Source organism: Meleagris gallopavo, chromosome 4 (assembly GCF_000146605.3).
Source record: "Meleagris gallopavo isolate NT-WF06-2002-E0010 breed Aviagen turkey brand Nicholas breeding stock chromosome 4, Turkey_5.1, whole genome shotgun sequence".
NCBI classification, from domain to species: domain Eukaryota; kingdom Metazoa; phylum Chordata; class Aves; order Galliformes; family Phasianidae; genus Meleagris; species Meleagris gallopavo.
The window spans coordinates 21,621,865-21,644,607 of NC_015014.2; the positions used below are offsets into that span (position 1 = coordinate 21,621,865).

A 22,743-nucleotide genomic window follows, 5' to 3' on the forward strand; every position below is an offset into this window, starting at 1 on the left:
TTACAGAGCTTTATTTTTTTTTTTTAATGTAGGACTTCGATGTAAAAATCCAGAAAGCACTTTCTAATTGTCTTTACAGCATCATCACACTGCTGTCAAGAATTCTTGCTCTCAAGGGACTGAGGCACTAGTCACTATTTACTGTAATGGGAGAAATATGATGTGCAGTATATGAAGATTTGCCATACAGTGGGAATTAGGAATTAAGGTGAGACAATTATTTTAAAAAAAGAAAATGGAAAGCTTTCTTCTTTGTAATTTTGATTTCTCCTGTTCCATGGAAAGGTTCATGATATAAATTATTGTTGAAGGAAAACAACTAACAGCCTACCTAGATTTCTTATGGGACTCTAATATGGAGAATGAGACAGAAGTGTGCTTTTATCAGAGCAGATTTTGTAGCTTTTGATTCAAAAACCATGAGGAAAGAACCAGGGGTTGAAAACTTCTTCTATGGGGTATAACAGAGACCACAAACAGACGAAACTTTTGATTACTTTGGCTGTCTCTGGACCAGGAGAAGTCCACCTTTTCTGATACCACTGCTTCTACAAACCTGAGATAAGAAAAAGTGCAGTAACAGCGTGGGAGCAATCTCCAATTCTCTAGTCCTCAGTGCTGTCATTGACATGGATCAATACTAAACTTCACCAATTTAAAAGCTGGGGCATGCCAGGAGATGGAAGGAGTGTTAGTGGAGCAGCATTGCTGATTGCTGCTGGAAGGATAAAGAGCGTTCATTACTCAGATGAAAAGAGATGTAATGTGTGCAAGATGAAAATTTAATTTTTTGCAAGAGATTATTAAGACAATAAGGGATTTCAAACTCAAGAGCCCATAATGGACTACAAATACCAATTTTAGCTATAGTACTTTTAAAATGGTCCTTGATTTCAGAATAACATCTGTGTGCCATTATGGCCAACAACTTTCAAAATAAAGAGAACAGGCTTTTTTCAGAGATTTCACAGAAATATACCACATCTGCTCACTCTGCAGAAACCAACAAGCAGCACAGCAGCCTGCTGAAACTGCCTCATGGTGTGCAGGTCTCTTCAAATGCCAGGAGTACTGCTAGGGGCACAGACCACAACATCTAACCTGATCTCTTCTTGCGTATCACTAATGAAAGAAAAGTGCCTCAACAGATGGCTTCTGTCACATGGAACTCCCCTGATACTTAACCTATTTCCTGCCCTATCTGTATTTTCCAACACATTTTGAGTTATGGTCGTGAGTCACAAACCTGGTGACTTTTTTTAAGAGCCTTTACTCACCACTTTGCAACAGAGGGGCCAGAACCACCAGAGCAGCCCCAACGCCGCCAGAAGTAACAGCACAAGCACAGCAATAAGTGCTGCTATGCCACTGGACTGTGGAGAAAGCAGAAGGACAGCATATCAGGGAAATGTCGCAAAGAATTCCTGCCTGCTTTTCCCACTTGGCCCAAAACAGTTTCCTACTGACTGCTACAACTAAAAAGAAGCTGTGTTTACAAGAAATACATAAATGCATGCCTCAGTGCCTATGTGCAGTGCATTTTTTTGTTTGTTTCCTGTGCAGCACTGCATGTTTGCAGAGGAGGCTGCAACTTGTAACTCTCAGACACCAACTAGCCATCAGCTGCTCAGCCATCAGAATTAGTGGAACAATTCTATCAGTGACCCATTTCTTGCAGTTGCCCATCTGCTACTATGGAAACAGCACTTCTCTGTGTATGGAGCTTTCTTTGCTGCAATATGTATGAAAGACAAAAAAAAAAGGGGGGGGGGAGGGATCATCAAAAGTTCTACTGTTTTTTTCTATCGCTGCACATCTGCACTGATTCTGTGTGTCATAAGTTAGAACTTTTGACCAAAGAGAAGCAATATAGGCAGAGGGAAAAGTCATTTTGCTTTTGCCAGCAATTTGGCATGATCTGCTTTGCAGGAATGCTTTATTTTTACCTATGTCAGCCACCTCAGCAGCTTTTAAGGGGGCATGGAAATAAACTCATTGTGTACTGATCTTTCTGAAAAGACTCAGCTAAAGAGAAAAGCAACCCACTGGTAGTTTCAGCATTCTCCAGTGATTGCACTCTCCTTACATTATCATGCTGAAAGGCTGCTCATAGTGTATTGGTGTAAGATTGCAATGATGAATCGGCCCTTAAACAGAGAAAGACAGTTTGTATAGCATGTGTCTCCTCAGCTCTGAATTCATTCAGTCTTTCTTCCTGAAACATAAGGGCTGAACCGAGATAACTTTGACTTCTTCAGCTATGCAAGTGTTTAGTTCTAAAATGAACAGAAAAAAAATTCTATTTTTTCTCTTTTAGGTTAATTACCTAGGAGTGATGAAAATACTGTTGGAAAAATACATGCTGATGAGCAGAAGGCACTGTTCTATGTGCTTCTGTGCCTGATGGGAAAGCTGCACAGAAGTCACACTCCTCAGCTTCAATCTGCTCCCATGGATCTTCCGAAGTAGAGATGTTCTGGGATGGACCCCAGGTGACTGTGTCACGCCTGGCTCGTAGTATGCTTACAGTGAGCAGATCTCCAGTGGCATGGACACTTCCCAATATTTGAAAGCCACAGCTGCACACTTCAGTAATGTAATTTGGTGTAATAAATTTAGCAAAACACAATTTGCAGGCTATAGAAAAACATAAGCCCCACACAAAGAAGAAACACACAGACACTGCATGGATCTTGAGGCAGCAGTTGAAGGAGAACCGGTAGCCCTCATCACTCATTTTATCAAAGAATTCAAAGCATCTGAAGCCTACTGTGGAGTGCTCTAGTGTTATAAAACAGATTCTAAGGATGTCTTGAAATATGGAGAAAATTACTTAGAAAACATATATATGCATGATTCTCTTATTCTTCAAAATCATTCATTGTTAAATTCTCTATATTCTGTATTTGTCTGCACAAGTGTGTTTCTAGTAAGGTGGTTTTGTGCATTACAAACACCTGAGAGACTTGCCATGCACTGAGGTTCTCTGCTCTGGGAGAAATGCAGTGATCAAACAGGAACAGAAACTCCATTTCTGCATTTTACGTGGAATGATATGAGCTATTTTTTGACAGAAGCGGTGGAAGCCCCGTCCTTGGAGACATTCAAGATGAGGCTCTGAGCAACTTGACGTAGCTGTGCATGTCATTGCAGGGGAGTTGGACTAGATGACCTTTAAGGGTCCCTTCCAATTGAAATGATTCTACGATTCTGTGATTCTGTTTACTTACACACTCTGAAGCGGTGATAGTCAAAGAGCTGGACATGAAAGATTGCCCTTCGTTCAAACTCACCAAAACTTCTATAGTTCTGGAATGAAAAGAAAAAACAATCAGCAGCCATAAAGCAGTCAGTAAAGGCACATACACACTACGGAGGCGCTGGGACGTACAGACTCCATTCAACAGAGTGGGTGTTCTCAGACAGGTGTCCTCAGAAACCAATCCTTGCTCATTTCCAATTGAGCTTTCTTCAGTTCACGCTACTTAAAACTGAATACAATCACTTGCCATGTTTCTCTGGACATGGCAAAATAATTTCAGTCTTCTCAATAGAGAGCTGAGAACACCCCTTCTGTATTCCACGCAACATAAAACACCCCCAAATGTTCCACATAAAATAAATTGTGCATCAACTGTAAAAATAGCATTGTTTTGTCTAGTCCATAGCCATCTCTTTAGTCATACACAGACATTGTGGATAAAAATGTCGAATAATTATAAATGGTCAAGACTTTCTATAAATAGTACATAAACACTGCATGCAAATAGTATGTGGTTTACATTTTACAAATTAACCCTAGAAGAAAACAACACATGGCGAATGTTAAACAGAAGAGGACTCTTCAGCATCTCTGGCTTTCATTCCCAAGATTCAAACAGTTTATGTTATGTGTAGTTGTAATTAAATAAAAATATAGATATCCATGAACTAAAATGATTAATCACTTATAGCGTTCTTCTTAGATGTCATCAATTTTTATTCTGGCACAAACACTTTAGTCAATATGGAGTTCAGAGCTATTTTAACTAATTTGGCTAATCTCTTTTTCAATTTAAGTAAAAATGAAGTAACTTGCTTCCACTAAACTCATTTTTTAATGGTCTATGTTATGAATAATTGATCTAACGGAAAGAATAATTTACTTCTAATTACTTCAGGAGTGAGTGAATCAGAACAGATAAAATAAAAAATTAATTAAATTCTCTCCCAACTAAATAAAGCAAACTGCAAAAAAACTTCGGTTTGTCATGGAATTTCAGATGCTGTGCTTTTTATTTATTTATTTATTTTATTTTCAATTTCTCACTTTGCCATTTCAGTGAGAAATGCTACGGGAAACTTTAACATAACAATTCTGCTTGAGTGTAACTGGCAAAACAATCCTACTGACTTCAGTGCAGTGCAAGAGGATTTCACTCCATCCCTTTTGTTTAACGGAGAAGAAATGTGTATGTTTCAACTCTTCAATATTTTGAAGATTTGCACATTGTAAACACAGCACACTGGTTTTCTGACCAAGTCACTGACCTACATCCCAGTAAACTTTCCAGCATTACAGAGTCGCATCTTTTTGCATCATCACTTTTGTCACATCACTGCTCTAACTAGGGCTCTACAGGTATAACTGAAAGCTGAACTCAGCCCAGAAATACAGAAGAAATCACAGCACAGAGAGTATTTTTGACTGCAACATTTCAGTTAAGTCCAAATCCAGAGAGAAGAGATTGTTCTCATACATACTTCATTTCCCCCCCTTCAGCCTTGTCTTTTTAAAGCATTAGTCAGAGAATAACGTGCCATAGGCTCCACACCAAATTTTGGACTTGGGTATACCCAAAAAAAGGCATTCATTGTGGTCATGTTTCCGAAGTACAAAAGCTATTCATACTTTTTCTGAACTTTCCTAAGTAATGGTGACAGATGCTATAATTGGGATTGTGTTGCTTAGTGTGAATTCTGGTCACCCTTCCAACTATGCTATATCCAGCTGTAGTACACCATGTAATTTTGATTTTTAAATTACCATATCATGTTCTTGAAGTCTGTGAATCTAAATCCCTGCATACTTTGTGCAGGGATTAATTTTTTTAAAATTTCCCATAATACTTTAATTGTCTAAATACATTTTTGCTTTTGCTCATCTCTTTCATCCTTGCTTGGAACCATTTCTCTAGTCTTTTGTTGTGCAAAACTCCACTGAGATCAACAACAGCTGCCTATGCATTGGTGAAGAACTTCTGGTTTTGGCCAGGAACATCTGACTACAGTTACTTGAAGCAATTGGGATCCAATTTCCAAACTGCTTTCAGATGCCTTCCCCATTTCATTAGAAACAAACAAACAAACAAACAAAAATAAAAAAGTGAACATTACTCCTTGATTTCCTATGGATTTTCTTCTGCTATCCAATCAGTTCCCTCTGCTTCTTGGCAAAATCATCCTTCCTCCTGACTCGTGGTTTTTTTGGTCAGGAATATTTTAATATTTTCCAATATCATTTCACAATGTTTTTACCCTCTGGCACTCTGTTGAGCTGTTTGACATGCTGCTACCAGTCCCAAATGAACATGGTTGCAAAGGAAGGTACATCAGTGACTGACTGCCATTGCCAGCACTAGCTGGGAATTCCTGGACATGTGACTTGAGTATTGGGTTATTTTGTATTCCCCAGAAAAGTTCCAGCTTTCAAAACTAGTCATCAACCCTGTTAAACTTCCCATATCATTTCTCTCTTACACATTAGTGCTTGAAGCAAAAGAAGTCACTTTTTTTTCTCTTCACTCCTCATGCCATGCATCATACTCCTGCTGCAACATAGGCTATTTTCTTCAGTTTCTGTGACCGGTTCTTTCTTGCCACTGTAGAGAGCATCTCTACTTGCTGTTCTCTAGCAGTGCTTCATAGCTGCCCTATTTGTCCCTGGGAGCTTGATGGGTCTAGGCTGAAACATGCAGGGCTTGTATCATTCAGTGAACAGGAAATGAAGCTGTTTTTCTTTATGTTCTTCACTGGCAAACGAAGCAGGAAACTCAAAGGCTTTTGATAAAACTGCACTGAAAATTATCTTCAGCCACACTAAAGGAAAGGAGCACTACCCAGGTACCGTGCAGCTTTCAACAATCTATGAAAAATGCTGCATAATAGCTAAGATAGCCTAGATGAATGGATTAAAATAGGGAGTTTACCAATAGTTGAGTGCCTATATGCTACCACCACGCTTCACAATACACTTTCACTGCCAGATTTCTGATAAATATCATCTCAGGCAGCAAGATCACTGAACACATCAGCTCTCAGTGCAGATACCATGCAGTAGGAACAACCTATTTCTGTACCAGCTTCCATTTTGATACACAGCTGCAGGGATGAGCTATTGGAGTCTGTCATAGGAGTTGATCATATTCGTTCAGTTCTAGAAGCTACAGAGTGAACTCATACAGATAATTATCTCATCTTCAAAAGGATGAACCTGTCAACATGCAAAACCACTTCCTTCCTGAGACTGTCATGTCTGTAGGGTATAAGGAGGGCAGTTTTCTCATTTGTTCAGCATCTACCTGTGTGTACTTCTGTTTCCTAGGAGCTCAACAAAATAAGAACCCCGTTTCTTCTGTGTGCATATTTGCAAATGTCTAAGGAAAGCCCTGTATATAAATATAACATATTTACTGTAAACTAACCTTATGCAAGGCATTTAGCTCAGCACTGCACAAACTTAAAACATTCTGAAAACAAAATGACATGCAGAAGTGACAATTGGTTTGGGGAACCATCATTTCTAATGGCTGATTGTTAGTATTTTGTGAGAATCGCATTCTTTAATAAGGTCCCAATGAAGCTCAAGGCAGCTAAAAGCAGAAACAACGTCAGCTGTAGACCAAAGCAGTATAGCTTATGAGACAGAAGAGATTTTGCATAGTAGACTTAGACCCCAAGGGAAGGAGCAGCGGATTTTGGTCAGCTAGCTGTAAGACTATGGTGGAAATGATCAGAAATACTTTTTTAAATGTCTCAGCAGGCAGTGAGTGCCTCATTTGTAAGTCTTTGTGGCTGCCATCAATTATTTATGTGATTTATATGGCTAGCCACAGTATTCTCACTGCTTTCCAAATGCCCAAGAAGGATCGTCCCTCCTTCCACTGATGTCTGTTGAGAGTGAGACTACAGGAGAGGGGTGTCAGTGTCACAGCCCAGGTGTGTAAGAAGTACTATGAGGCCAGCATTTGGATCCTCACTGTGCTTAAGTCACTGTAAGGGTGAGCACACTCTAACAGCACAATGACACGCACAAGGGCACTTTTTCCCTGTAGTAACATGGAGTTTTTGGCACAGCTGTATTTTTGCATGGAAAGGCTGGAATGACACTAGTTCTGTACCAGCACAAAATGCAAACAAATGCTGAACTCTGCTATGAAAGCTGCTGCAAAACAGAGCATCTTCTCAGGTCAACCCTGAAGAAAACCCACAAAGAACCAGAAAGTATCAATGTTGGTGTTGCTGTGGCAACCCAAACAAAAACCTCACCTCTGCTGTGTCAAGTGTGGTTTGGGCGTGGATTTCTGTTACATGGGGAGGGGAAGCAGACCCTGAGCATGACTGTTAGAGATTCTAGCAATTGGTGCTTGAGTAAAGTAGAACCAAAGAGATGGCAAACTTGAGTTAATAACCGTGTATAATTAACATGTGCAGATATTCATGAGTTTGATTGTTTTTATGTAACATGAGTCTAATGTATAATTTGCCATACTTTTAGACCTGTTTTCTTATAGTAGGAAAAAACACCTATTTGCAGCTCATAACCCTTGCTGAGCATGGGAAGGATTTTCCTGTCTTTTGTCAGAAAGTATCACTTTTTAGATGAGAATTAATCCTGGAAAACTTCATCTAGTAGAGTTTAAAAAAAATGTTCTTCTTTATGACCCAAGTTAACCAGCAGACTCTTGCAACTTTGAATTGCATCCATCATGGACCACTGGCTGTTCTTATCCACAATTTAGCAAAAATGTAACTTGAGAAGCCCCAACAATTGCAGTTCTTTCTTTCCTTTATGTACATGGCTGTTTTACTGTTACAAAAGAGGAACGTGGCCCATCGCCATATGTCACTCCAGCTCTGGTCTGAAGACTTTCAAACCCTATGAAATACAACTGACATTTCAATACACAGTCACCTATTTGCAAAGTATTCATTTGCTCCTTACTTTATGAGCATCCAATAAAAGGCTGCCATTTTATGACCCATTAAAAAAGATGAAAAAAAATTAAATAAAATTGTGAAAGACATTTGCTGGAAGTAATAAATAATTTACCTCCAATTTTCACACACTGAAAATTAAACTGGCAACTGCTCAAAAAGTTATTAAAATTATGGTGACTAAAGGTATTTTAGAATCAAGTGGTAGCATTAAAATAGCTAAAATGCTGTACATACAAGAAAGAAAAAAAAAAGGTGCACTTAAAAGGGTGCCTTCTTTTAAAACAACTTTTCCCATGAATTGCAGACAGTCTTATTACTGTTAATGTTGTAATAATTGGTAAGCCAATAGTAATGTTGGTACACCACTATTATTGACTTACTATTTACAATTGTATAAATGTATCTAGACACAGAATTACAGAATTGCAGGGGTTGGAAGGGACCTCAAGAGATACTGAGTCCAACCCCCCCATAAATACATATATATATACATATATGTACATACACATGTATGTACATATGCAGAGATCACACACAGAAAAATCAGTAACAGTGGTGGGAAGAGGCTTTGGCAGAGCAACTGATGTGAGGATCATTTTTTGTACTCCCATCACTTCCATGTGTTTCGTAATCTACACAACATTCACAAAGGGATGCTACAATAACTATACTTTGGTCTCCTGAAAAATGAGGTGACTGGAACACACTGTGACTGACAACAGCATGGGTGTTTTACCCTTCATCAGTTTTCACTGAGTGACCAAATGCACATCCTCATTCAGTATTTTGTGTTTTAGAGCTTAAAGGAACAGTTCCATTGCCAGCCAATCCTGACCTACATCTGTAGGTGAACTGAACCTCCTTCTACCATTATTTGCTGGGGAATATCCTTTAGCAGCACATCCTTCCACCAGTTATTGATTAACAGACTCCAGGACTACAAACCAGACTCACTGAGTCCAGGGACACAGTCCTGCTGTAGGAGGGGGCAGCACTAAGCCAGGAACGAAAGTTCTTCCAACCCATGCTTTTGCTGCTCTTCCTAAATCCAAAACCCCAGCTGCATAAGGACATAGAAAAGTCCCTTGGAGCAGGGTTACAGACCTTGCTTGCCAAATATTCACTGCATTTCCACTAAGGGTGGATATGCCTGGGAAGCATAGAAAACAGTTTTATCCAGTCAGCAGGAATTCTACCAAAGACAGCTGGGTTATGACACATTCTAGGAGTTGTTCTCCTCCCACCAACCACACAGGCATGAAAGTGAATTATTTATTTTTTTCCCAAGAATATAAAGACCTGCACTGTATGCAAATCTTTAAAGAGTTGGGTTTTTTGTTTTGTTTTAATAATAAGAATTAGTATGAGCTCCTTTTTTTCCTCTCATTCCTTCCTCAGTGTACCTTACTCAAGTTATGGATAGTTGTCTTAGAATCCCCTCTTATCCCCCCACAGCTGCTTAGCTCTCTCAGCATGGTGTTCAGTACACTGCCTGCTTGGGTTTGGCTTCCCATGGTATAGACTGCAGAGGAACACAAGTATTTCACCACTGGGAAGTGCTTGTGAATTTGAAAGAGCAGGAAGCCAGCAATGTACTCAATGCGATCTCATGGAATCATGGGAACCTGCAGTAACTGGGTATGAAATGTCATTATTATGTTAAATGAGTCTATTAATTCAGCTCAGGATACTATGTCCACTGCATAATATTAAGCACTTAGTTCTGCTCACGCAGTCTTTCTTAATGCTCTGGGAACACTATGTGCCCTATTGAGGAACGTGAAGGACTGCGTCAGAAATTACAACCGATCTTAACATCGGACCCATATGTCTTAGGAGCCAGTTAGCCTATACAATTCATTGAGGATGTTTCCATCTGTGAATAGTTCCCATTATAGTCTAATTGTGTCAAACTAAATGTATTTCTAAAATATTTTTGGAAGTTAATATTTATAACAGACATTAGGCCTAATCTAGCCAAACTTCAGCTTTTCTCCTACCTGAATGCATTCCTCTGACTATTTTCTTTGTCATTGAGGAGCAGAGTCTGGTGACTGTACTATGTGAGGAATCGGTGATTGACAACCATACTCTTTCTGAATTTTGTCAGAGCAGGATGACCACACAGAAGTAGTTAAAGTGCTGCTGCTGAAAACAAATGCCAAGTCTCAGTGTCTGCAAAGAAATAAATCAATTCTGGGTGGGAAAGGATGCACATCAGCCCTCCTTGCTTAAGAAAAGACCAGAAGAAGAGTTGTTGATGCTGACAGATAATGTTCATACCAAAACAATGGGCCTCATTAGCCATGAGTACATCCATGCTGGAGAAGAACTGCGATCACCTGAGCACAGAGGCTCTGAAATGAAAACAGGTGATAAAAGCTTAGGTAATTTGGAGATGGAAGCTTACCAATCAGAGAGCACAATAAAGTCAAGTAGTTGATGAGAATCCCAGGGAAATAAAAAGGAAGCAAGCCTTCCCTTTGGTATTTGCTGTTATTATTGATGTAGTGTTAGTGAACTGTTGGTTATTGTGGTAATGGAAAAGTAAAAGGGTTACTAGTAAGCTAAGTGAAGAAGCTCTGCTTTCATCCTGGTGCCTGGGACCTCTTTTTAGAGTGATAGACTGCAGGGTCTTCCTCAAGTGCTTCCTAAGGTATGTAACTAGTTCCTGAAAGGGAATGGCTTGTGGGTTCTTGAGTTCCTATTTTTGTACAGCACTGGCTAGTGTTGTCTTGAATATGAAGCATCTTAGTCTTTTAATTGAGGTAATTGAGAAAGCTTACTTAATCCTTGTGTTATTTGTTCCTCTTTTCTTCTGGCCAAGTGTTGTTCAAACTATGTGGATTTGTAATAGCCCATATAGACTGGGGCCCAAACTGCCAATGTATGTTTTTAAATGCATGCTGAACCTCCTGCAAGTGGTGAACAGCTCATAATCTGTATTTACATAAATAAGTAAATATGTAGCTTATTAATTTGAAACAGAATAGAAGGTGTTTAATTATGCCACTGTAAATATTCATTCCTTCTTAAATGACTGACAAATACACAAGTCAAATATGGAGGTTTGACCTATTATTTCCATTCTTTGGTACTTGCTCTCTGTGTTTGAAACACATTTTTCAAAATTTCACCCTTCGTAGCCAAAAAGGGGGTTAATTATTGTATGAGAACTGAGTCATGCCTGAACCACTAATTGATCACCTGAGGCAAGGACTGGGTCAGCTGTGGGAGCACAGGTGAAGGCAATTCACCTGTGTGAGCGGACCCCTGTTTAAGGGTTAACTACCACAGGGGAAGGACTTTCTGGACATCCCTCCTTTTTGGAGTTTTCCACTGTGAGCCTAGATCCTAGGGTAAGGGTGAGCATTTCTTTTTGATTGTCTTTTTTCCACTGTGATAATCTTTCTGACTGTAAAGTACCTGTAAAGTACCGTCTTAACTGCTCTACTCTTTCAACTGTACATTTGTTGACTGTATATGGGTAAATATTGCTTTAAATAGCAGTTTCACCCATGTCTGTGGAAAGATCAGTAATTACTTCATTTAGCACATGAATTTGGATATTCATGTGGTAAAGAAAAAAAAAAACACAACAGAAACACCTCAGTTAAGCTACACACAACTTTTCTCAATGCTTTTTAAGGCAATCAAATGAACATTCTACTCAATGAACTTGATAAAGCTACAGGTTTTCCAAAAATAAATTTAAAAAGACGCAGGTAACTTCATAGGTCTATCTGTATGATCTGGAAATAACTTCAATTTGTGAGTCTCAGTTTGCATACAGCTGATGTGGGAGTTCTACCTGAACTGAGTTGAGACAAGCATCATTTAAATACTTCTTTCTTTGCAACAAGCTAAGCATTTCTGAATGTGCTGCCTACTTCATATTTTCATTCCATCTGGTAAAAAGGAATGCTGAAAGACAAAGGCTAATTTTAAACTTACGATTGTTACAGAGTTACTAAATAAAGCTGCACTGAAAGGTCGTAGTGTAGGATGAGCACAGCAGTGATTTCTAGTTCTTGAGTATGTGCGTTGTAGGCAGTGTGGTGTTGGATGGAAACAGTTTTGAGAAGTATTACAATGGGAGGGTGGGGTGTCATGACAAGAGTAAACTGGTAAGATGTGAAATGGGTGCTGGGTTAGGCACAAATATTAGCTCATTGCAGCTTTTTTTTTATGATTGCAGTGTTATAAGGAAGTAGGAATGTGTAATCTTAACAATAAGTTAACGATAATTTTGTGGGGGAATGTAAATCTGTGCATCATTCACGCCCAGCCCCCACTTGCATGCATTTCCAAAGGCACTCATATGCCTCCTTTGAGAGAACTCATGATACTATATTAGCTCTTTCAATTTAGATATTTATTTCTTATTTGCTTGAAGAATCAGGCCAATGTTTTTGAAAGCACATTAAATTATACCATATGCCTCTTTAAATCATCCTTATCAAACAAGTTGTAGGATGATGCTCTGGTTCACTCTGTTCTGTTTTCCCTTCCCTCACAATGTGTTTATGTATATTTATCCAATTTGTTCTGTTCCTCCTGCCAAATTGCAGGTTTGAGATCTCAGCTATGCAGGGGCAGCTGTGCTATTGTTGTTGCCTTACAAAACAAAGGTCACAGGCTGAGCCTGTAGCACTAGAACTAATGACTGCTGCATGTCACCCATTATGGGACAGACATAGAATTATGAGGGTTCAAGGACCCTCTAAAGTAGGAATAAATCTTACCTTGCCTTTTGGGAAGCAGGAACTCAAGTTTTAAGAATTAACTTATGTGCAAGTTAGACTCTTGCCAAATATAGTGCTGTTAATGACATTCTTCCACTGTCAAGAGGGGGGGTGGATTTTTACCCCATCCCCATCAAAAAAAAAAATCTGAAAAATGAAATGACAGTGAGTTGAGAGGCATTATGCCTGAATGATGCTTTTGATACTGTTAAGAATTTCCAGCTGTTCCAATCCAAGGAGTTATGGACCATACAAAGAAATGGACTGCCACAAGATGATGTTTCCTTCCAAAGAAGGTTGTTTGCAAGCCCAGCCTAGCAACTCCAAGCCCTGAAACACCAGGGTGGGGCTGTTCAAATGCTCTTTGTTTGTAAGAGATCAATCTGCAGGGCTGGTGAATTCAAATCTATTTGTCCCTTGGGTGGCCGGAGCATTATTTCTTCTCTTCTGTCTTTCAGAACAGAAGCCAGAAATCTAAAGTTATTTAAAGGGATGTTTCTTAAAGCTATGCTTAGCTTTCAAAGAGGAGGGAATGAAATAGATGGAGCAGACTAATGAGATGAGGCACATGTCCATAGATCCAGCTCTGAGACCATGCAGCTGGCTTTGGGGCTGCCTGTCTAATGCGACTTCACCAGTGTGTGTTAATTATTTAAAGGGGAGTGCTGGGGAAACTACCATCACATCTGTCACCCACACACAGGCAGAACCTCCAGTCAGTGCAGGACCAGATGTGTTTATTTGAAACAAATACTAACTAGCTACTTAATGGGTTAGAATTATTAGCCAGAAGTTAATTAGGCAAATATATTAAACATCAGTCATCCTACACAGCATCACTTTAACTTCTCTAGAGCCATTATCAGCTACAGAAAAAGGTGGGAAGAGAACAATCAATAAAGGAGCAGTGGTAAAAATATAAAATTATGAAATCTGTGCATCAAAGGCAATGCTTTGGGGAATTGACTTAACTATGTGGAAAATATTACAAGTATCCTAGTACATGGGAAGCAAGTAGGTTTTGCTTAGCACCTACAGGTGTTGAAGCAGAAAAGGAAATTAAGTGCAGTAAGTTTTTCTAAGAAAAAGGATCAACTTGAAAAACTTGAAGGATGGCTTCACTGCCTTGTGTATTTCTACATATCCCTGAAGATGCAGACAGTCACGTGGCATTCTGCTTCTGTAATGAGCTTAGAAACATTGCTGGCCAATGGAAAAATGTTCCATTCCCCAAGAGAAAATTCAAAAGCCATTTTTAAGATGACTCTCAGGTTCATGACACAAGCAGAAGTGGGTGGAGTCAAGGCATGACTTGTTTCAAGGGGAGGAAAAACTAGTTGGGATCCTTTGTTAACAGCCTGCCATGACAACCATTGCATAGAACACCTTTCAGCTGCTCCTGAATGAGAGCAGCTGTCTGAAAACAAATGAGGTAATTTACAGGACAGAGCACCACAATCCACTTCTTCACAGTGTCTGCTTTTGTTCCTATGCTCTTCATCTTAAATTTGGTTCTGGAATTAATAAAAATGACCCTTTTAAAGTGGAAAATGAAGATATTTTCTATATTAATGGAAACTTCTTTAACTCATGCATCCAAATGTAAATATGAAGCAGTGCTTTGTCTTTGCATGGGGAGAGAGCCTCCTGTAAGGCAAGACCAAATGCAGGACAATCTTTGCCAGCTAGGCACAAGTTCCTGGGCTTCCAGCTAGTTTAATTCTCTCCTGCATTGCTGCAATAAATAATATTTGAGGTCCTAATGCAGTGAGCAGTGACTTCCTACAAACCACACAGTAAACAGACTCCTTTGGAATTTGTTTTACTTTAAAGTCATCTTATATGAATTTGTCAGAAGAAGTGCTGGATTTGAAGTCTACTCCTTCAACTGCATGGGGCTGCAAGCTCTTTCAGAGCATAACTGTGGCTTCCCTTAGGGCTCTATGAAGAGATGTTTCCAAAGCCATATTTAACTTGGAGCTTGTGGTTAGTTCCCATTGTCCTCAGCCCAGCATGTGATCTACAGCAACAAGCAGAGCAGCTTGTTCTGCCCTAAATCTGTGCTTCAGAGATTATCATACTAACAAAATTTGGGCAGCAAGAGGATCTTACATGCATTCAGACAAGTACAAGCTATAGGAAAAAAAGGATTTAAAACAAACTGAGCTTGTTTTAGTAATATCCCAAATGAAAATAAGACTGAGGGCAGGTAATGTGAACTGTCCAGTACAAATATGTAAGCAGAATATTACTTGATATTATAGGAATTTTTGTAGTGGGGGAGAGGGGGGAAGAAAGCAGTTGATTTTTTTAAGAATGAAACATGAATAAAAAATACTGAGTGTTTTTATCTAAATCATCTAAAAGTTCTGAATAGGAAGACTCAGGTACAGAGAGCAGTGCAACTAGTTCAAGAAATCTGTTACCTGAAGGATGAAGGTACTACATAAAATAGATTCTTTGCTCTCTAATCGTTTTATTCCAAAGGAATACTAAGGGAAAACATTCCAATGGTAAAGACAGGATTGAAAGTAAAGAAGTGATAAACCAAAACCCAAAAATATTAAAATCTAAAGGTTTTAGAACTAACAGTGCAGAAATAGCACAATATTGTCTGTCTGAGCTCCCTCCAAGCTGCCATCCCATTCACAACTGAGTGCCAAATGAGCCAAGCAGCTGTTGTCACCAGGAAAAACAAAGGCTAGAGTGACCCAGGCTCCTCCTGTGAGAAATCTGGTTAACAGCCAACTGAAAGCATGTTCCAAGGTGGCATCTGCAGCTCAAACATAAATCCATGTGCTTGGTCCTTGAGATCAGTTTGCCCTATGCTGTCTTTCTAGGACAGAACTTTTCTTACCATTGTAAGAGCCTGAGCTATTTATTGTCCAATTCCATTTAGATTCTCAGAAGACTTGCCCAATTATATTATGATTTGCCCCAGTGACTCCTTACTGGAATCTGATACACTTATGTACACTTAAAGTACGTTCAACACTACTGCGAAACTTGTAAACTTGTGCTTCTTCCTAGAGCTTTGACTACTCACAGGATGTAAAAATCAAACTGATAATCACCAATAGACTCCCTCCTGCACATTTGTGTACTTTGTTTTGAGGAAACTGCATACTGAACACTGAAGTCAGATAATGTGAAACTGGAATCATCTAAGAACCTGGGGATGTGAGCACTAAATTTTTTCTTCACGCCATACAAAATAACCTTTTTAGTCTTCACAATGTTAGCTGCTCATTTTGGACAGGATATAGGAAAGCATATACATGAACAGAAGCCAAGGTGATTTGAACAGAGGGCCGGAAAGGCTGGAAAGACTGATGGTGTTGCTGTCCTTCTCCATTTGTGATTCTTCCTGTTCTGGGACACACTTCAGCTTATATAGGGTGAAGGGCTATTTGCTTGAAGGATGTCAATTCAGAAATGGAAATTAATGGAAACTAGATGATACTCAAATGACAGCGGTGATCCCACTTGACCCAGTGGTTCCTATTCTGTTGGTGCTTTGAAACAGATACAACTTTTTGAGCATCAGTTCCAACATAGAGATTGTTTTAAATTACAAGAAGATTATTTATCTTGGGGTTGGAGGTAAATGCTCGCTGTATTTTTATCAGCTAATCTTAAAGCCAATGTTTCAAAAGAATCCAAGCACAAGGATGCATGAGGGTAGGAGTAAATATATTATGTAAATATTTACTACATATATTTCAGAGAAATGTTGTTTTAGTGTGATAGTTTAAACACTTTAATTGTGGTCATCTGCACACTAGATTAGTGGATTTGCAAAAGTTTAGGAATTAAGATAAATGTTTTGTCCTAATCACTTGGCACTGAAGGAAGGGATTTTACCACTGGCTTACAGGAACAGAAGCAGACTGATAGCGAAGCAAATTCTATGGATACAATTTCAGAGTACAAACTCAAAGAACTCCGAGCAAAAGCTGTAGAATGAAAAGAATGGCAGTGTAAGCTTTTTGTGTACTAGTGCTGCAAAGAGATGAGCGTTTCTTTCTGAAGAACAGTGACTCTACAGTGACAGAAACCTCTAAAGTAATTGAGCTAGGGGGAAAAAAAAACCCAACCTGATCTGATTTGATTCCTTTGAAGCCATGGCTGGACAGCTAAGTCCAACTTGAGCTATAAAGGGGAGTTGATAAATTTTTCCTCAAATTTTCTAAGTCTTCAGTGGTCACTAGTGGAGAATGAGTCATTCTTGCATGCTATTTTGGTTCTAGTAACACAACTGCGCTAACAACATATGAGATTTCTCAAAGTACATGAAACAGAAATTACATTTTCTTGGGCTCATCCTATTCTTTCCATGGTGTACAGGGGTCTCTTCCATTTTGGAGTATTTAATACTTTATTTTATAATAATGGCTTGGTCATGTAAAAATCCATGTAATTGTTGTCTACTAGTTAATCACCGATCTTTTAGAAAAGCTAATCTTATAAGTGAGCTATGTACTTCTCTGTCTTGGAAGTGGCATGTCAAGAAGATATTTTAAATAGCACAAACAGCACAGTCACTTTGTCACATAATGCAAGAATACCGCAGCAGCCTCCTACGTGGTACTCTGAAAACAGTTAGAGAAATCTAAATCTACAACTAGTATCTTGGAGACTCACAACTAACTGCATCCAGCAGCTGGAAACAAAACAGAAATGCACAATGGCAGCAGCCTAGAGACCTTACCCGTTCTCCATAGACTTTATTGTTCTGTATTTAAAAACTGTTAGTTCATCACTAAGAGTGTTTCAAAATATAAAACATCTGAGTGTATTTTTGTAAGAGCCTCTCCCGTCTGCAAAGAAGCAGAGCTACAGGTTTAAAAATTGCAAAGCTAACTTTTCTTGTGTTGTACTTAACTCCACTGAAAAGAGCACTAGAAAAAGAGCAGACTGGTTGTTGCTACATTAGCAACTAATATTAGCTCTGCTGCATGAGGAATTACTGGGAGTTATCCAGCAATAGTTTGAGCTGTGCCAATGAAAAGTCAGGAGTTCAAGTATGTACAGATCTTTCATAGCTGTCACTCTTCTTCAGAGTAAATTGTTTATCTCTGGGCCAAAGCTTAACTACTTCAGGAAAGGATCGTGGAACTATGTTTTACATAGTAACTGTTGAGAAATGGCTTTCTCTGAACCTGCACAAGGCCATATGTGGTGTTCAGGCATTCTTTCTTAAAATACGCTGATAGGAAGTATGCCATAACTAGGTGCTTCCTCTAGAGTGCAGCTGCATTATGGTGGGTTGTCTATTTAGTAATGCTTCACAGAGAAGGAAATGCGGCATTTCCAAGTAACTTCTACTGTGTTTTAATTTCTATAGAGATTCCATGCTTTTTTTACATGTCTTCAGCTATTTACACACCATGTGTCTTGACACACTTTTGGTCACTGTATGAGGAAAAGCATTGAAATCTTCAAGCTTTGGAGTGTTTAATAAATGGGGACTAACTTATAGTTGTAAGGTCATGCAACTCCACCCGATGTAGAAAGGAAGTGTTCCTAAAATGACTGTGTTGTATCTTCCTCATGATGAAATTGGGTCTCACAGCTGCATGTGGTGCTGGTTTATTTTAGCTAGCAGAGCAGTTTGTTACAGCTGTTCTGTTGGACAGCTGGTACACAACCGCATGCAGCCCAGCTCAATCAAACACAGTGCAACTGCACAGTGTAATGGAACAGCAAATAGTACTAAAACTCCTGCTATATAAATGCAAAATACTGATCTTGTCCTAGCTATGTGAGAGGCAACCTTAGCAATCTGAAGGCATACAAAATTAAAACTCATCCCCTTTTTCTGTTCTTCAACAGCTCTCCTCCATGCTTATTTCCTGCATTGCTGATGAGCTTTGGCTGTTGCAGAGGCTGCAATGAAGCTCTTTGCAGTGATTCACACTGCTCTCTTCCACTGAGGTCTTCTAATGCTTTCCAACTTTTCTCCTCCCAGTTGTCATTTGATGCACAAAACAGATGTGCATTTAGGGTTTTGTTATATAGTCTTACAACTGAACTTGTCGATTACTGCTTAGCTCAGAAAACTAATTGCACAATCTACACAATATGCTAGTCCTTATACTGTTAAGAATCGTCACAAATAAAGGCAATGCAGACCTGCATCAAAAATACTAAAACCTCTTTACAAACAATTGAGAGGATCTACTTGCAAAACTGGGAAAGAAAATGGCCTTTTCCCTCCCATGGGGCTAAGATCTGACACATAGTTTTCTGACTTACGATGAGCTTAAAGAATCTTTATTTCGTGCTGCTATCTCATAAATCTGAACAATGAAGTTGAAGCAGTTCTAAAAGCCTTAGGCACATCTGAATTTGAGAGGAGAAGGGGAGAATTAGTTCTCAAAGGGCCAGAAGTAATCAGGAGCCATGGCCAGTGACACTTAGAATAAGGCTGGAGCTGCAGTTTAGCCACAGTGCCGTTATGAGATTGCCACCGTTGTTAAATTAGTGCCTCGCTTTATCATTACATGTTGAGCAGTGATACAGATCTTGACACATAATTTTAATAATAGCTTGTAAGTGTCAGTGATAATGTAATCTGTTTAACAATGAGCCTAAAGATTATCCAGAAGAGAGCATATTATGCCCTGTTAAAACAGCTAATCTGCATAAAACTTGTGACAAGCCGGACCTTTTCAGTGTTTAATAAACTGGCTGAATATTCATTTTTAAGGCACTGTCCAAATTGGTTTGGTCACAGATGACTATTTAAAGCCCATTCCAAAGCTGGCAAATACACCAGGGAAATAACATGAGAACACAAAAAAACCTACACGACAACAAACCATCCCCCATAAAAACAACAAAAGACTGCCTCTAGCTAAATGCCCACATGATTAACATCAGCAATAATGGGTCTAATTCTAGGGAAACAGGATGCCATTTGTTTCAAGTACTCACTGGCCACTTCTATACAGGATTGGTGCAGGGCAAAGCAGAAACTCTGATTCCACCTTTTTTGGTTTTTCATCTGCAAAACAAATCACATGAAGTTGATTTACTTCACTGTTAAAACAAGACGGTGTTGCGTACATGTGCTATGAAGTCCAAACCAGTGCCCAGCTTGTGTGCCCATATTACATTGGTTGCCTGATTTATGTCAGCTCATGCTCTTTCAGAGATGTTTTCCATTTTCAATTTTCAATGATTTTCAAGGCCTTTTTTTAATTTAATAAGAATAAGAACATAATTTAGGATTTCCCAATATTTGGAAAGTGAATGTTTGCTTCCAATTAACATAAATCCTGTGCGTGGCAGTCAATGACTGTTCCATCAGCTGTGGTTGTATTCTTTTTCTCCAGTGCTTCTCATGTTTTTGGGAGGTCTCAGCATCTGCAAATGTTGTCATACTTACAAAAGCATCTACTCATAAAACAGTGTGTCCAACACAGCATTCTTTTCCTGCAACCATGAAAAGGAAAGGAGAAAAAGGAACACTGTCCCTGCAGTTGGGTGGCAGAAGACAGCAGTGAGCCTTCGGGGTGTCCTTCATACGTTAAAGTGCACCAAAAGGTGACAAGAGAGTCAAACAGAAAAAAAAAAAAAAACCAAAAACTGCACACGGTGAATGTGGTATTTGTTAAAGGGAGCTCCTGTACTTCCAGTATTTGGTAAACTGGGGAAAAAATCCATTCCTGCCCAGAGAACCATCCTCCCAACTTCTTATGGTAGGACTGATAATTTTTATATTGGAACTGTATGTCTAAGCATGGACTATTTCCTGATCTAGGGGAAGAGGGGAGATGAATGATCTGTGAGATGAATGTAGAGATGACTCTGTCCTGCATGTAAGGACGAGGCAGACATGCAAGCAGTTCAAGGGCAGCTAAAGGAGGAGCTGGTAGCATAATTGAGAATTTCTCATGTACCATAATCTGCACTGACTGCTTGGCCTAGATCTGGGGCTGGTTGTGAGGTGGGGAAGAGGGATTAGCACATTGCCATATGTTTTTGTCTTAATGGTATGTTTCATAGATTATTTTTCTACCCGACAGCTACATTTGGCAGGTTTCCTTTCCAGCATTTGGTAACGGTTCTTTATAAATGCAGAAAGAGAAACTTGCCAAATGTATCTTTTAAAACATGAAGAACTGACAAAATAAGGGTTTGCTCTGAGGCTAGTCTCAAAGTAGAACCCAGGCTACCAGTAAGAGGAACTTGCAAGTATGTCCTCAATTGTGACCTCAAATGGTGAGGACTCCACTGAGTGCACATCTGTTTTTCCAAACAGGAGAACACAACATGAGAATAACTTCCCTTTTCTTGGGACCACCTCCTAGTAGTGCTCAGAGCCCTTCCTACCATTTTGTCTCCTTCAGTCTCTTTTGAGACAAAAAAGCTTGGAGCCCTGTAGAGAGAGCTTGTGTATCAAAGGAAGAAGCACATCAATCTTATTTTCTTCCTATACTGTTCTGTAAACATTTGCTGTTGTCCATTGCTGAAGACAAGAAGCTGGGTGTGTTATGGCAGGCCTTTGTCAGTACCCCATGTCGTAGGTTGTTTTATGCTGCAACACATAATACATCACTATGCCTATTCCCCTCTTTTCATGGGTGTCGGCACACCCTTTTCTTAACTTCAGGAAAGGAAAAGCAGCCTGAAGATCTAGTTGGAAATCATCACAGGAAATGCTAGCAAGTATTTGGGAGCTTCATCCTGTTCAAGCATAGCTATTCCTGCTATGGCAAAGCAGACATGCACATGTTGCATTGCTATAAATGACTACATGATAAGGCAATCAGAGAAATTAAAGTCGGGAAACACTTGAAAAGGTCACTTAAAGAAGGCAGTGTGCATAATATATGTCAGTGGCATTCATCTAAGCTGTTAAAAAGATAAGCTATTCCAGAAACTGACTCTCACTGTAAATGTTTCTCACTGACCTAGTAACACCTACACTAGATCACCTATGAGTTTTAAGCCTAATGTTTCTTATTCTTTTCTCAGTGGATTTGGAGAGCCCACAGTACTATCTAGTACTAAAAAAATAAAAATAAGAAAAAATTTAAAAAAATTAAGGTATGTGCTATTGTTTTGGACAGACTGGAGTTGTAGAAAAATGAACTGCTTGTGGCTGAATACAAGTCAGAAGAAAGCCAGAAATAGAAATGAGGGAGTCCTGAAGACTTGCAAACCAGCCACCTAAATTGAGTGTAAGTTGTAATTATCTTGAGGTTGTGTTACTGATGTCTCACCTGCTGATTTTAAAGAGCATGAAATTAATTTTCTTCACCTAGAACTAAGCCTGTTTCCCACTTCTCCAAGTAGGAAAGGTGCACTAGGATAACAAATACACAACTGAACCAATTTTGTCACATTTCAAATTACAGTTCTATAAAGCTAATATGAAAAAAAAATGTCAATATGCAAGCCTTACTTTAATACAGGGAACAAAGGTAACAGTTTTAATTGAAACTGAAGAGAAATTTATAAAAGCAGAATTGATTTACGCAGATTGCCTTTATCCAGAACTGTGCTATTTTCTTATTCCTATAGAAGGTCTTTAACAGGCAGGAGAAATTGGAAGAAAATGCACTGCAAACGCATGCTGAATGAGACAAGAATTTAAGACAAGCTAATACAAAAATCAGACATCAGGTAGGGGGAGAATATGTTATGTTTTTTTCTACAGATGCATTTTTTAATCACTTTTTCCAGTCTGGCTTGCTTCTAAGGCACACTGCTTGAATGTAATTTCACTAGCTGTCCATTCTAGTTTCTGGATATAAAAAATGGCAAAGGTTTTGTTATTGGTGCTTTT

At 39.1% G+C, this 22,743-nt stretch overlaps 1 protein-coding gene across 1 annotated transcript in view; it reads right to left on the reverse strand.

Annotated features, from left to right (window-relative positions):
- Positions 1–1,244: 1,244 nt before the first annotated feature.
- The window catches only part of LOC100539812 (ANTXR cell adhesion molecule 2), a 49,014-nt gene continuing 27,515 nt past the window's right edge, over positions 1,245–22,743 (reverse strand). Inside the window, exons 10-12 of the mRNA XM_010709732.1 lie at positions 19,884–19,953; positions 3,231–3,309; positions 1,245–1,373 (exon numbers count right to left, since the gene is read on the reverse strand). Of these exons, the coding sequence (XP_010708034.1) occupies positions 1,260–1,373; positions 3,231–3,309; positions 19,884–19,953 (263 nt within the window). The 3' untranslated portion in view covers positions 1,245–1,259. The remainder of the gene's footprint in view (positions 1,374–3,230; positions 3,310–19,883; positions 19,954–22,743) is intronic.